At 45.3% G+C, this 15,953-nt stretch overlaps 1 protein-coding gene across 2 annotated transcripts in view; it reads left to right on the top strand.

The window, feature by feature from the left end:
* The window catches only part of DNAAF10 (dynein axonemal assembly factor 10), a 30,083-nt gene that overhangs the window by 3,873 nt on the left and 10,257 nt on the right, over window positions 1–15,953 (top strand). The window contains exon 1 of one of the 2 annotated variants that reach the window (XM_077282538.1): window positions 7,451–7,572. The exons of the other annotated variant lie outside the window; for it this stretch is intronic. Within the exon in view, the coding sequence (XP_077138653.1) occupies window positions 7,558–7,572 (15 nt within the window). The 5' untranslated portion in view covers window positions 7,451–7,557. Of the gene's footprint in view, window positions 1–7,450; window positions 7,573–15,953 lie in introns of those variants that run through there. 2 annotated transcript variants of the gene reach the window in all.

Below are 15,953 nucleotides of genomic sequence, written 5' to 3'. Positions count from 1 at the left end.
AGTCAAGGATCACCCCGAGGCACCGAGCGTGTGGGACTGGGGAAAGTGAGCAGCCATTGACATTGATGGATAGGTCGGGTAGAGGGGTAGAGTGAGGTGGGGGAAAGATGATGAATTCTGTTTTGTCCATGTTCAGTTTTAGAAAGCGAGCAGAAAAGAAAGATGAAATGGCAGACCGACATTGTGGGATTTTGGTCAGTAAGGAAGTGAGGTCGGGTCCAGATAGGTAGAAATAAACACTTGAAATAGATCACTCTGTTTATAATGACTCTATATAATATGAGATTCACTTTTTGTATTACAGAACTGAAATTAACTTTTTGATGATATTCAAATTTTCTGAGACGCGTTTGTATAATGCTGGCTGCCTGTGACCTCACGGTTTCCTATGTTAATAATTGTAATGGATCCGTGTAAAATGCTGGACATATCGATGGTAACTTGTATGTGATCTGTCTTCCATTGGGCCCAATTTTTTTTAAAACTGGTGCTGCACAGAGCATTCTTAATGTCTTTAATGAAGGGGTGTTTTGGAGTCATTTGCACCAACATCTAGAGGCGCTTGCCACTTAATGACTTTGGCAAATCTTCTCAGTGGTGGGGTCTCCGTGTGCCTCATCAGTCATGGACTGGAGTAACGATTCTGGCATAAGAAACACCGTCACTTTACATGAATTTACCAGATGGTATAACCACACCACGGCTCTTCCCCAGCTCTGACCCTTTTGGTGGATCTGCTTAAAACCAAGACTGTGGCGTCGGTATGCCAAGCCTCCGACTCCCCAATCTACCTGACTCAGACTCTTACACAGCCCTGCTTAAAACTGGCATGAAATTGCCAAAAGTCACTTTCTTTTAATACACGAAGACTGTTACTCTACATGTGAAAATGTTGATGTGACCTTCCACATTGACTTGCATTGTTCAGTGCGCTGTCCATATATACTATCCGTTTTATAGTGGCTCAGTGGTTAACAACTGCAGAAAAATAAATTTTTCCTCTCTCAAGGATAAAACCTCCCATTTATTTGATCTAATTCCACCATTGTGTAAGATTGTACAAGGGAAAACCAATGCGTTTCTAGTCTTATTATTCATGGCATGCCAAAACTAAGAATGCTCACCAAGTGTGAAACATGTATGTTGTTCTTCTATTGTCGAGGACACAAGGTCATTGCGTTCTGGGCACCAAAAAATGACTTTTCTCAGAATGGAGGTGAGCTGGTTGTTCCCCCCGTTATCTCTTGGTGGTCAGCACAGATGCTTTACAGAACTGATGCTCTGGGTACAAATTCCACCAAGGACGACATTCTCCCCATGTTTGTGTGGGTTTCCTCCGGGTTCTCTGGTTTCCTCCCACACTCCAATCTCCAAAGACATAGTGATAGGGAATCTAGATTGTGAGCCCCAATGGGGACAGCGATGATGTGGTATATGATGGCGCTACTGAAGTAAAATAAATACGGACAGCCACAGTCCGATTATATGCTTGTCTGAACAAGCCTTAACGGTATAGTCAGCATTTTGGCTGCACACGTTTTCAGAAATTTGTGCACAATTGATGTTGCAGAGAGATCATTTTCCGTAGATTTGCCATTTCAGCCCTCAATATGTCGTGCCCAGATTGTGCCACTGTGAAAGGACCACTCACTAATTATTATGCTCTGTTTTTTGGTTTTATAAACTCCCATCTTAAACTAGAACTATAGATTTATTGGAAAATTTAGCATTTTTACAAGTTTTGATTTCATTTTTGTGAGGCAAAAAACCCCAGCTATTCTGTAATTGTTTTTTTCTTTTTTTTTGCTCTCGAAGTTCACCAGGCAGGATAAATAACATAACCTTATACACTGGGTTTTGATGGACACGGTGATATTAGTTATGTATATATTTCTTATATTTTGCCTTTATATTGTGCCTAATAGAAGTGCTTTTTAGATGCTGGCTGGGGATTCTCCGAACTGCTGGCGTCCTCAGCTCCTCGTCCAATATACTTTATGCGATACTCTCCAACGATGAGGTTGCCCCTGGCCTGCTAGTCAAGAGATGGCGTCAGACAGAAGGCGGTTTGCAGGGTTCCCATTTACCAGAACCCTGCAGATGAATTTGCTCATATCTATTGGTTTGCCACTTCACAAAATGAAAGAAACTAACTTCTCATTTAATCACTGTGTCCATAACAAAAATGGTGACCGTGGCATCTAAGGGATTTTCATCTTCCCCGACGTCTGCTTTTGTGGAAACCCTCATGCACATTAGATGAAACCACGGCATATGTTCAGCTTAAAGAGGTATTACGTAGTGATGGCGTATCATGAGGGTATGCCATCACTTAATGATCTCTGGGGTCTAACCTTTGGAAATCTTTCTGATCCTGGGATTGGGCCACAGTGCTGTTCTCACACGATGTCCACGTCACGGCTTTTCCCCCGCACGGTGTCCACGTCACGGCTTTTCCCCCACACGGTGTCCACGTCACGGCTTTTTCCCCGCACGGTGTCCACGTCACGGCTTTTTCCCCGCACGATGTCTGCATCACGGCTTTTTCCCCGCACGGTGTCCACCTCACAGCTTTTTCCCCGCACGGTGTCCGCGTCACGGCTTTTTCACCGCACGGTGTCCGCGTCACGGCTTTTTCACCGCACGGTGTCCGCGTCACGGCTTTTTCCCCGCACGGTGTCCGCGTCACGGCTTTTTCCCCGCACGGTGTCCGCGTCACTGCTTTTTCCCCGCACGGTGTCCACGTCACAGCTTTTTCCTCTGCGCAGTGTTCACGTCACAGAGGTGACTCTAGCCCCTTTGTAGGGGTCCTAGCAATTATTAGGTGTTGGTATAGACTACTAATATGCCTTTGCTTACTAAGATGGGACTATCCCTTTAAGGCCACATGTGAGTCATCTGTGAAACTTGGTCTGAGCCATCATGGTCCGTACTCGTGTTTCATAGATGTCTGAATTGCGACCTAAGACTTTTCCTGACATCTTGTCAGCAGCTCATCACATGGAGGAACATGGATGGGGCTTGTAGAAATCCAAGTGACTGGCATCCTCCGAGAATAGAGGAGGCAGCCAGCCATTTGTATGTAATGCTTGTAGACACGGCGTGATCTGCTCCTGAGTCACTACGGGGAATGCGGAGGAGAGAACACAGCAGGCACAGTCCTGTTATGCCTTCCCCAGCGTGTGCTGCTTTTTACCTCTGTTGCTAAGCAACAGCAGCCATTTTCTCCCCCAGCCTTACATTGTATTAATTGGAGGGGACATCCCTGTACAGCGCTGTACTCAAGCTTGTATTTTATCAAGGAAAATCTGAAGAAGACAGCATTTCTCAGTCTAGACCCTTGTCATCCTCTTCCCAACGACTGGAAGCCATTGTGGTGGCGTCTCACAAATCTACAGGACAGGATGTGTCCGCTATAGAGATGAGCGAAAACATTTGCAAGACCCTTGTCCAACAGCGACCTCAGTACTCCGTGCCTGCCGGCTGGTAGTCCTTCCAACGTCTCATCCTCGGTTCCTTCTTTGATCCGCCATCTTGACACGACATCGTGTGCGCACCACGTGTCAATGATGATGTTACAGCAAGCTGGCTACATAGGTGGATGGATAGATGCGGCAACCACGGAAGAATCATGGAAGAAGTCAATGGCCACCGGGGTCCTGCAAATTGGTTCACTTCTCTCTAGCGATCAGGGTCAGGCAGCTGCCGCCAAGGCAAAAAGAGGCATAGGATACAATAAAAGAGGCCCCGCCGCTCATGACGAGAATATGGTTTTCCTCTATACAAGTCACTGGTGCGGACACAGAATACTGGGGACAATTTTGGGCTCCTGTGTATTAAAAGGACAAAACTGTAAAGAACTGCGGAATAGGTTGGTGCCAAATAACTACAATTATTAGTAACTAGAGCGAGTGCAGACCAGAGCAACCAAGGTTATTAAGGAAATGGGCAAACTTCAATAAGACAGGTTATCAGACTGGGGATTATTCAGTTTGTAAAAGCTAAGGCTTACGGGCGATCTTATTAACATTGATCTGTATAATCTTTTTACACCTTGACCTGCAAAGGTGACAATGGGCCATCCTCTACACTAGAGGAAAGAAGGTTTAATTGCTGATTCTTTATTGTAAGAGCAGTGAGACTGGATTATTTACTGTTGTGATACAAGTGGGACAAGATTGATTGTATGGATGTAATAGATACAGCACAGACCAAAAGTTTGGACACACCTTCTCATTTAAAGATTTTTCTGTATTTTCATGACTATGAAAATTGTACATTCACACTGAAGGCATCAAAACTATGAATTAACACATGAGGAATTACATACTTAACAAAAAAGTGTGAAACAACTGAAATGATGTCTTATATTCTAGGTTCTTCAAATTAGCCACCTTTTGCTCTGATGACTGCTTTGCACACTCTTGGCATTCTCTTGATGAGCTTCAAGAGGTAGTCACCAGGAATGGTTTTCACGTCACAGGTGTGCCCTGTCAGGTTTAATAAGTGGGATTTCTTGCCTTATAACTGGGGTTGGGACCATCAGTTGTGTTGTGCAGAAGTCTGGTGGATACACAGCTGATAGTCCTACTGAATAGACTGTTAGAATTTGTATTATGGCAAGAAAAAAGCAGCTAAGTAAAGAAAAACGAGTGGCCATCATTACTTTAAGAAATGAAGGACAGTCAGTCCGAAAAATTGGGAAAACTTTGAAAGTGTCCCCAAGTGCAGTGGCAAAAACCATCAAGCGCTACAAAGAAACTGGCTCACATAAAGACCGCCCCAGGAAAGGAAGACCAAGAGTCACCTCTGCTTCTGAGGATAAGTTTATCCGAGTCACCAGCCTCAGAAATCGCAGGTTAACAGCAGCTCAGATTAGAGACCAGGTCAGTGCCACACAGAGTTCTAGCAGCAGACACATCTCTGTTATGATCCTAGTGGCAAGGATCGCAGGTCGGACTAGTTAAGTAACTGAACAGACTACTAGCTCTGGGGAAGTGGTAACTAGATTGACCGCAACCTGATCCTATCCGCAAACAACTATAGGCAGCCGTGGAACGTTACCTAAAAATTCTAGACGTCTCTTCACGGCCTGAGAAACTGACTATTCCTGGAGGGAAAGTAAGTCCTCTCTTGCCTCAGTGGAATGACCCCAAAGATATAGAATAGCCCCCCACAAATATTAACGGTGAGTTAAGGGGAAAGCACAAACGCAGAGATGAAATCAGATTTAGCAAATGAGGCCCGCTAATACTAGATAGCAGAAAATAGGAAGGGAACTGTGCGGTCAATAAAAAACCCTATTCAAAATATCCACGCAGAGATTGCTCGAGCCCCCGCACCAACTAACGGTGCGGGGGAAGCAACTCCGTACCCCAGAGCTTACCAGCAAAAAGAAATCACATATTAGCAAGCTGGACTAGACTCATCATACACAGAAATCATATTGCAGGCAGATGAGCAAAAAATATTAAAACAGAACTTAGCTTATCCTGAAGAGGCAGAAAACGAGATAATCAGGAGTAATCAGAATAGCACTGAATACATTGACAGCCGGCAACAAGTGGAAGTGAAGCAGAGCTAAATAGGAGCCTCCCTGGTGAATAACGAGGCAGCTGATCCAGCCAGACCCGCAGGATAATAAACCAAACCACCAGGGGGAGCCAAAAAACCAAAGTCACACAATACCATCTGTGACCACAAGAGGGAGCCCGAAAACGGAGTTCACAACACATCTCTACAACAACTGTTAAGAGAAGACTTTCTGCAGCAGGCATTCATGGTAAAATAGCTGCTAGGAAACCACTGCTAAGGACAGGCACCAAGTAGAAGAGACTTGTTTGAGCTAAAGAACACAAGGAATGGACATTAGACCAGTGGAAATCTGTGCTTTGGTCTGATGAGTCCAAATTTGAGATCTTTGGTTCCAACTACCGTGTCTTTGATGCCTTGTTCCCACCGTGAAGCATGGAGCAGGAGGTGTGATGGTGTGGGGGTGCTTTGCTGGTGACACTTGGGGATTTATTCAAAATTGAATGCATGCTGAACCAGCATGGCTACCACAGCATCTTGGAGCGGCATGCTATTCCATCTGGTTTTCGTTTAGTTGGACCATCATTTATTTTTCAACAGGACAATGACCCCAAACACACCTCCAGGCTGTGTAAGGGGTATTTGACCAAGAAGGAGAGTGATGGGGTGCTACGCCAGATGACCTGGCCTCCACAGTCCCCAGTCCGGAACCCAATCAAGATGGTTTGGGGCAAGCTGGACCGCAGAGTGAAGGCAAAAGGGCCAACAAGTGCTAAGCATCTCTGGGAACTCCTTCAAGATTGTTGGAAGACCATTTCTGGTGACTACCTCTTGAAGCTCATCAAGAGAATGCCAAGAGTGTGCAAAGCAGTCATCAAAGCAAAAGGTGGCTACTTTGAAGAACCTAGAATATAAGACATAATTTCAGTTGTTTCACACTTTTTTGTTACGTATATAATTCCACATGTGTTAACTCATAGTTTTGAAGCCTTCAGTGTGAATGTACAATTTTCATATCTCAAAAATAACTCCGGCACACTACAAGTTCCAAATATAAATCCAACCAAAATATAACATGCTTGTTAAAGTTTGTTTATCTAACTGTATTTCTTTTTTATGTATTTATTCTTGATATGGAAATTGAGAACTTTAATAATTATTTATTTCATTGCAGATATAGATCTTGATAAAGGCTTATAGCAAGCCGAAACGTTGAACTTGATACCTGACTCATTTACCTTGCTTTGATCACCGTGTGCGGAATTTATTATGAAATATATGGAATACAGAAATTTTGGAAGTACATAATAAACTCTATTATGCATTTGGAACTTGTAGTGTGCCGGAGTTATTTTTGAGAGATTTATACACACACACACACACACACACACACACACACACACACACACACACACACACACACACACACACACACACACACACACACACACACACACACACACACGTTTTTTTTTCTCCAGAGCACCTTTTCTTCAGCAGTGAGCGCCCCTTTTATACTCATTGTACAATTTTCAGTCTTGAAAATACAGAAAAATCTTTAAATGAGAAGGTGTGTCCAAACTTTTGGCCTGTACGGTAGGTATCCAGACATATAGTTATCAATATGGTTTCTTGCTTTAGAGTATGAGTACAAGGTTATTATAGGGCAAAATATGGCTGCAGAAGGAGAATAGTCTAGTTGAAACTATCTCTTATCACTCACAAAACAGGAGTATAAAAACCTTGAAAAGAACAAAATAAGCTGATTAAAAGGTAATAATGCGCTAGAAGGTTCTGGAAGTCTTCATTGCGCATGACAGTGCGTGATGAATTGTATAACAATGATTTTGGAGAATGTACTGCGCAGAAGCGGATCTAGTCAGATAAGAAAAGAATATAAGAGAATGGGGCTGATTCAGTGAGGTTGGGACTTTCTTCAGAGAGGTGAAGCAGACGTGCTGGCCGCTTGATGTTTTCCCGGAATTTTCCTCCTCACTAAATTGAGGTCCCTCCGATTGAGGAGTGATGCTACAATATCCGGTGATGTATTGATGCTTATTCATTCCTATGTAATTTGTTGTATGTTGATGACATGACTCTGATAGTCACTATAAGGGTAAGTTCACACAAGGCGTTTTTGCTGCTTTTTTATGCTAATTTTCGGCTGCTTTTTACAGTACCAGCCAAGCCTATGGGATTTCAGAAATCTCACGCACACACATTGGTTTTTTGTGTGATCAGTATTTTGTGCTTTGCTGTGTTTTTGGACATAGAGCTTGTCACTTCTTTCAGCGTTTTTGCTGCGTTTTTCACCCATTGACTTGAATGGGTGTTGAACAAAAACGCAGGTATCATTATTTGCTGCTGAAAATCCAAGGACATTAGCATGGACAAAGAGAAAAAAAAGCAAAAACACACCTAAACCTGCGTTTTTGATGCAGCTTTTTTCCTGCCAAGATGATCAGGTTTTGCTGTAGAAAAAAAAAAGCAGCAAAAACGTCCTGTGTGAACCTACCCTATATCCTTTAATTCATGCTTAAAATTGCTTTATATATGAATAAAATACTTTGTTTTACCACAAGAACTGTTCTCAGTTGAGGAGAGTTTTGAGGAGCTGCGGAGGGCTGCGGACTTCCTCCGTGAAGCCCCGCCCTCGGCCGCACCTCCGTGCCGCTGTATGCGGCGACCAGCGTAGGACACAGCTTGCAGCAATTTCTTTTTTTTTTTCCGCATCGTCAAAACGACACACGAGGAAGCATCCGCATACAGCGGCACGACCTGCGTACCTAATCTTAAAGATAGGTACGCAGGCCACATGCCGACCGCATGCAGAAGTAGGCGGAGCTAGAGACGGAGGGCGGGGCTTCACGGAGGAAGTCCGCAGCCCTCCGCAGCTCCTCAAAACGCTAGTGTGAAACTAGCCCGAGCGAGCTGTAGGTTTAAATTGAGTTGGTAAGACAACTGTAAGAGCAGTGAGACTGGATTATTTACTGTAAGGCTGTGTTTTCACACGTTGCGGATTTACTGTGGATCCACAGCGTTTTTTTTGCAGAAACTCTGCAGATCCACAAAGTGATTTACAGTAAAATGGAAAACGCAGCGGATTGAAAGCAGGAGCATGTCACTTCTTATATGCGGATCTGCAGCATTTCTGCACCCTTTCATTATAGAAATCCACAGAGGTAAAAAACTCATGAAATCCGCACAAAAACCGCAGCAAATCCGCAACAAAAACGCACAAAATCTGCATAAAAAACGCATCAAATCTGCACCTGCGTTTTCTGCCAGGAAATGCAGATTTTGTGCAGAATATTCTGCGCCCAAATCTGCAACGTGTGCACATAGCCTAAGAGCAGTGAGACTGGATTATTTACTGTAAGAGCAGTGAGACTATGGCTTCTTTACTGTAAGAGCAGTGAGACTATGGCTTCTTTACTGTAAGAGCAGTGAGACTATGGCTTCTTTACTGTAAGAGCAGTGAGACTATGGCTTCTTTACTGTAAGAGCATTGAGACTATGGCTTCTTTACTGTAAGAGCATTGAGACTATGGCTTCTTTACTGTAAGATAAGTGAGACTATGGCTTCTTTACTGTAAGAGCAGTGAGACTATGGCTTCTTTACTGTAAGAGCAGTGAGACTATGGCTTCTTTACTGTAAGAGCATTGAGACTATGGCTTCTTTACTGTAAGAGCATTGAGACTATGGCTTCTTTACTGTAAGAGCAGTGAGACTATGGCTTCTTTACTGTAAGAGCATTGAGACTATGGCTTCTTTACTGTAAGAGCATTGAGACTATGGCTTCTTTACTGTAAGATCAGTGAGACTATGGCTTCTTTACTGTAAGAGCAGTGAGACTATGGCTTCTTTACTGTAAGAGCAGTGAGACTATGGCTTCTTTACTGTAAGAGCATTGAGACTATGGCTTCTTTACTGTAAGAGCAGTGAGACTATGGCTTCTTTACTGTAAGAGCAGTGAGACTATGGCTTCTTTACTGTAAGAGCAGTGAGACTATGGCTTCTTTACTGTAAGAGCAGTGAGACTATGGCTTCTTTACTGTAAGAGCAGTGAGACTATTGCTTCTTTACTGTAAGAGCAGTGAGACTATGGCTTCTTTACTGTAAGAGCAGTGAGACTATGGACTCTTTACTGTAAGAGCAGTGAGACTATGGCTTCTTTACTGTAAGAGCAGTTAGACTATGGCTTCTTTACTGCAAGAGCAGTGAGCATATGGCTTCTTTACTGTAAGAGCAGTGAGGCTATGGCTGCTTTACTGTAAGAGCAGTGAGACTATGGACTCTTTACTGTAAGAGCAGTGAGACTATGGCCTCTTTACTGTAAGAGCAGTGAGACTATGGCTTCTTTACTGTAAGAGCAGTGAGACTATGGCTTCTTTACTGTAAGAGCAGTGAGACTATGGCTTCTTTACTGCAAGAGCAGTGAGACTATGGCTTCTTTACTGCAAGAGCAGTGAGACTATGGCTTCTTTACTGCAAGAGCAGTGAGCATATGGCTTCTTTACTGTAAGAGCAGTGAGGCTATGGCTGCTTTACTGTAAGAGCAGTGAGACTATGGCTTCTTTACTGTAAGATCAGTGAGACTATGGCTTCTTTACTGTAAGAGCAGTGAGACTATGGCTTCTTTACTGTAAGAGCAGTGAGACTATGGCTTCTTTACTGTAAGAGCATTGAGACTATGGCTTCTTTACTGTAAGAGCATTGAGACTATGGCTTCTTTACTGTAAGATCAGTGAGACTATGGCTTCTTTACTGTAAGAGCAGTGAGACTATGGCTTCTTTACTGTAAGAGCAGTGAGACTATGGCTTCTTTACTGTAAGAGCATTGAGACTATGGCTTCTTTACTGTAAGAGCATTGAGACTATGGCTTCTTTACTGTAAGAGCAGTGAGACTATGGCTTCTTTACTGTAAGAGCATTGAGACTATGGCTTCTTTACTGTAAGAGCATTGAGACTATGGCTTCTTTACTGTAAGATCAGTGAGACTATGGCTTCTTTACTGTAAGAGCAGTGAGACTATGGCTTCTTTACTGTAAGAGCAGTGAGACTATGGCTTCTTTACTGTAAGAGCATTGAGACTATGGCTTCTTTACTGTAAGAGCAGTGAGACTATGGCTTCTTTACTGTAAGAGCAGTGAGACTATGGCTTCTTTACTGTAAGAGCAGTGAGACTATGGCTTCTTTACTGTAAGAGCAGTGAGACTATGGCTTCTTTACTGTAAGAGCAGTGAGACTATTGCTTCTTTACTGTAAGAGCAGTGAGACTATGGCTTCTTTACTGTAAGAGCAGTGAGACTATGGACTCTTTACTGTAAGAGCAGTGAGACTATGGCTTCTTTACTGTAAGAGCAGTTAGACTATGGCTTCTTTACTGCAAGAGCAGTGAGCATATGGCTTCTTTACTGTAAGAGCAGTGAGGCTATGGCTGCTTTACTGTAAGAGCAGTGAGACTATGGACTCTTTACTGTAAGAGCAGTGAGACTATGGCCTCTTTACTGTAAGAGCAGTGAGACTATGGCTTCTTTACTGTAAGAGCAGTGAGACTATGGCTTCTTTACTGTAAGAGCAGTGAGACTATGGCTTCTTTACTGCAAGAGCAGTGAGACTATGGCTTCTTTACTGCAAGAGCAGTGAGACTATGGCTTCTTTACTGCAAGAGCAGTGAGCATATGGCTTCTTTACTGTAAGAGCAGTGAGGCTATGGCTGCTTTACTGTAAGAGCAGTGAGACTATGGACTCTTTACTGCAAGAGCAGTGAGCATATGGCTTCTTTACTGCAAGAGCAGTGAGCATATGGCTTCTTTACTGCAAGAGCAGTGAGCATATGGCTTCTTTACTGTAAGAGCAGTGAGGCTATGGCTGCTTTACTGTAAGAGCAGTGAGACTATGGACTCTTTACTGTAAGAGCAGTGAGACTATGGCTTCTTTACTGTAAGAGCAGTGAGACTATGGCTTCTTTACTGTAAGAGCAGTTAGACTATGGCTTCTTTACTGCAAGAGCAGTGAGCATATGGCTTCTTTACTGTAAGAGCAGTGAGGCTATGGCTGCTTTACTGTAAGAGCAGTGAGACTATGGACTCTTTACTGTAAGAGCAGTGAGACTATGGCTTCTTTACTGTAAGAGCAGTTAGACTATGGCTTCTTTACTGTAAGAGCAGTTAGACTATGGCTTCTTTACTGTAAGAGCAGTGAGACTATGGCTTCTTTACTGCAAGAGCAGTGAGACTATGGACTCTTTACTGTAAGAGCAGTTAGACTATGGCTTCTTTACTGCAAGAGCAGTGAGACTATGGCTTCTTTACTGTAAGAGCAGTTAGACTATGGCTTTACTGTAAGAGCAGTGAGACTATGGCTTCTTTACTGTAAGAGCAGTGAGGCTATGGCTGCTTTACTGTAAGAGCAGTGAGACTATGGACTCTTTACTGTAAGAGCAGTGAGACTATGGCTTCTTTACTGTAAGAGCAGTGAGACTATGGCTTCTTTACTGTAAGAGCAGTGAGACTATGGACTCTTTACTGTAAGAGCAGTGAGACTATGGCTTCTTTACTGTAAGAGCAGTTAGACTATGGCTTCTTTACTGTAAGAGCAGTTAGACTATGGCTTCTTTACTGTAAGAGCAGTGAGACTATGGCTTCTTTACTGCAAGAGCAGTGAGCATATGGCTTCTTTACTGCAAGAGCAGTGAGCATATGGCTTCTTTACTGTAAGAGCAGTGAGGCTATGGCTGCTTTACTGTAAGAGCAGTGAGACTATGGACTCTTTACTGTAAGAGCAGTGAGACTATGGACTCTTTACTGCAAGAGCAGTGAGCATATGGCTTCTTTACTGTAAGAGCAGTGAGACTATGGACTCTTTACTGTAAGAGCAGTGAGACTATGGCTTCATTACTGTAAGAGCATCCAATCACAGACCTCAGCTGCAATGTCTGCATGTTCTCTATGAGAACACTGAGGCAAGTGATTGGCTGCAGCTGTCATGTACAACCAAACTAAGAACGACCAGCGCATCGGTGCTAAAGTGGGCGGAATTTAACAGGTGGGTACTTTTTGTTGTTGGTTTTTTTTTCTATTTTATACCATCCCGCATTATTTTTATTATTTTGCTTTAAGGTACCTGTGAAATGAATGGTTAAAATGAGCTGTTTAGGGTCCGATCCTCTGCACCTTTGTGCATTGCGCTGATCATGGCTCAGGATGAACTCCCCATAGAGCATAATAACATGTTATGATTTTGTTGACTATGGAGCTGTGGGATGATACAATTCCCTGGGGAAAGTTCACAAAAAACTTTCTTGGTTTTACTAAGCCAATGGGGACATAACTAGATGTGTAAACACTTCTCCGCTCACCAGACTTCTAAGAAGCACGGTCTCCACATTGTGCCCCAGATCTTGCTTTTGTGCCACTTAAGGCTACTTTCACACATCAGGTTTTTGCCATCAGGCACAATCCAGCGAGTTTTGAAAAAACAGATCTGTTTTTTTTCCTCCAGATCCGTTTTTTTTCTCATAGAGTTGTATTAGCGCCCGATGACCACACGTTTCATCCGTTTTTTGTGGGATCCGTCAAAAAATTCAGTTCCAGCGGACTGAGAAAACGTCCATAGGAACTTTTTTACTGTCTGGCGAAAAACCGCCCAGCGACGGTTCCAGCGATAAACGGATGAAACTGAGATGAAATGATGAATCCGGCATCCAAATCCGGTTTTCCAGGCATTTCCCATTGAAACCATGCACATTTTCCGTTCTGGGGTCTCTATCTCTCTCTCGATCTCTCTCTAAATGGATCCGGCGCATCAGTTTTTCACAATTTGGATCTGCTACGTTTTTTGCAAAAATAGACGGATTATGCCTAAAAGCAAAAAACTGATGTGTGAAAGTAGCCTAAATCCCTGTTTTTACTGTCTGAACTGTTACTGCAGCTCACAAGACTGCGCTTACAGACATCTGATGTGTGCCGGGGTCTCCTGTCGTGAGTGACACCAAGGGAGCTGCTTTATTCAGCACTTGGACACAGAAATGGTTTTTTTTGCAAGATAAAAGAAAAGTGCTAAGAAATTATACCAGGTGATTAAAAGTTGGTCTGAAGAGCATACAATTCTAAAGCTCCAGACCTCTCCATGCATGTGGATGCTTGGATTTTGCCCAGCCGTGAGCGCTTTGCTTCGGGCCGGCCGTGAGCGCTTTGTTTCGGGCTGGCCGTGAGCGCTTTGCTTCGGGCCGGTCGTGCGCGCTTTTGCTTTGGGCCGGCCGTGAGCGCTTTTGCTTTGGGCCGGCCGTGAGCGCTTTGTTTCGGGCTGGCCGTGCGCGCTTTACTTCGGGCCGGTCGTGCGCGCTTTGCTTCGGGCCGGCCGTGCGCGCTTTGCTTCGGGCCGGCCGTGCGCGCTTTGCTTCGGGCCGGCCGTGCGCGCTTTGCTTCGGGCCGGCCGTGCGCGCTTTGCTTCGGGCCGGCCGTGCGCGCTTTGCTTCGGGCCGGCCGTGCGCGCTTTGCTTCGGGCCGGCCTTGAGCGCTTTGATTCGGGCCGGCCTTGAGCGCTTTGCTTCGGGCCGGCCGTGTGCGCTTTGCTTCGGGCCGGCCGTGCGCGCTTGCTTCGGGCCGGCTTTGAGCGCTTTGCTTCGGGGCCGGCCGTGAGCGCTTTGTTTCGGGCTGGCCGTGCGCGCTTTACTTCGGGCCGGTCGTGCGCGCTTTGCTTCGGGCTGGCCGTGCGCGCTTTGCTTCGGGCCGGCCGTGCGCGCTTTGCTTCGGGCCGGCCGTGCGCGCTTTGCTTCGGGCCGGCCTTGAGCGCTTTGCTTCGGGCCGGCCATGTGCGCTTTGCTTCGGGCCGGCCGTGCACGCTTGCTTCGGGCCGGCCTTGAGCGCTTTGCTTCGGGGCCGGCCGTGAGCGATTTTCTTCGAGCCGGCCGTGAGCGATTTGCTTCGGGCCGGCCGTGAGCGATTTGCTTCGGGCCGGCCGTGAGCGATTTGCTTCGGGCCGGCCGTGAGCGCTTTGCTTCGGGCCGGCCGTGAGCGCTTTGCTTCGGGCCGGCCGTGAGCGATTTGCTTCGGGCCGGCCGTGAGCGCTTTGCTTCGGGCCGGTCGTGTGCGCTTTGCTTCGGGCCGGTCGTGTGCGCTTTGCTTCGGGCCGGCCGTGCGCGCTGTGTCTCAGCCCGGCCGTGCGCATTTGTAATGGGCAGGGTTGAATAGGCGACTACCGGACACCTCTGACAGCGGTCTATCTTCTCTGAAATCTAAAAGATCGAGTCCTGATATTCCCCATGCCTGATTCTTCCTTATCCCGACAACTTCTATGGGGGCAAAGCTGAGAAGCCCCCATACACATCAGATAATCGCCTGGTTTTGCCAAAATATGAATGTATAAGCTAGGAGTTTTACAATTTGTAATTCAACACCCAACATTTTCTTGGACCATATTCCTCCAAGAGTTTTATCTGTTAGATTCTGTATAAAGCCATTTACCCATTCTGTCCAGATGCTATGGTTCAGAGAGATTCTTCTGGGTAGATCTAGAGCTTAATGCATACATGTCAAACTCTGGCCCGTGGGCCAAATCTGGCCCGCAGAGTGATTAGATTTGGCCCGCGGTGCCATATGGAAGGTTATGTGAGGCTATTATTCTGAATGGAAGACTATGTGGGGCCCATTATACTGTGTGAAGGGCTGTATGTGGATCACAGTTGGGGCATCATACTGTGTTGGGATTACCATACTTTGCCAGTAGAATTGAGGGGGGTACAGTAGGGCCATCATACCTTACGTGTGCTGTGGAGGAATTCACTGTGGGGATATCTTACTGTGTTCGGGGGCACTTTTGTTGGCCTCATACTTTTATGGAGGTAACGAAAAAGCAATCTAGGGGCTTCAATAGGAGGAAAATTACTTTGTAAAGGCTGCAAAGTTGTGACTAGAGATGGTCAAACCTTAACAGAAAAGTTTGGGGTCCGTACCGGACACCTACTGCTCGGGCATGGACACCGAACATTGACTTCATTAGGAAGTCTGTGTTACTGTTCGGGTTCAGCTGCCCGAACACTGGCTAGTTTGTCACGCTGTCATGTGCATGACAGCGCGGCAAACACCGCTTCTGATCGGCGGTGAACTCATCCCCACCAGTCAGAGAGCCATGGTTCCCATGCTGTCAAAAGACAGCGTGAGCGCTCAGCTGTGATTGGAGGTATACAGTTTACCTCCGGTCACTGGTGTCAGTGGATGGGACTAAAGTTCCCATCATCCAACACCTACTGCCGCTAATAACAGTGAGAGCTGGAGCGGCTGATAGGTGTATTCGTCAGCCGACTCCCGTGCTGTAAATAATTGAAAAAGAAAAAACGGCGTGGGTTCCCGGCGGCGCGGTATTGTGCCACTGTGCCGCGGTCGTATTGTGCCACGGTCGTATTGTGCCACTGTG

Source organism: Ranitomeya variabilis, chromosome 2 (genome assembly GCF_051348905.1).
Source record: "Ranitomeya variabilis isolate aRanVar5 chromosome 2, aRanVar5.hap1, whole genome shotgun sequence".
In the NCBI taxonomy this organism is placed as follows: Eukaryota; Metazoa; Chordata; class Amphibia; order Anura; family Dendrobatidae; genus Ranitomeya; species Ranitomeya variabilis.
Note: the sequence above shows the minus strand (reverse complement) of the source record. Positions and strands in the feature narration are given on the sequence as shown.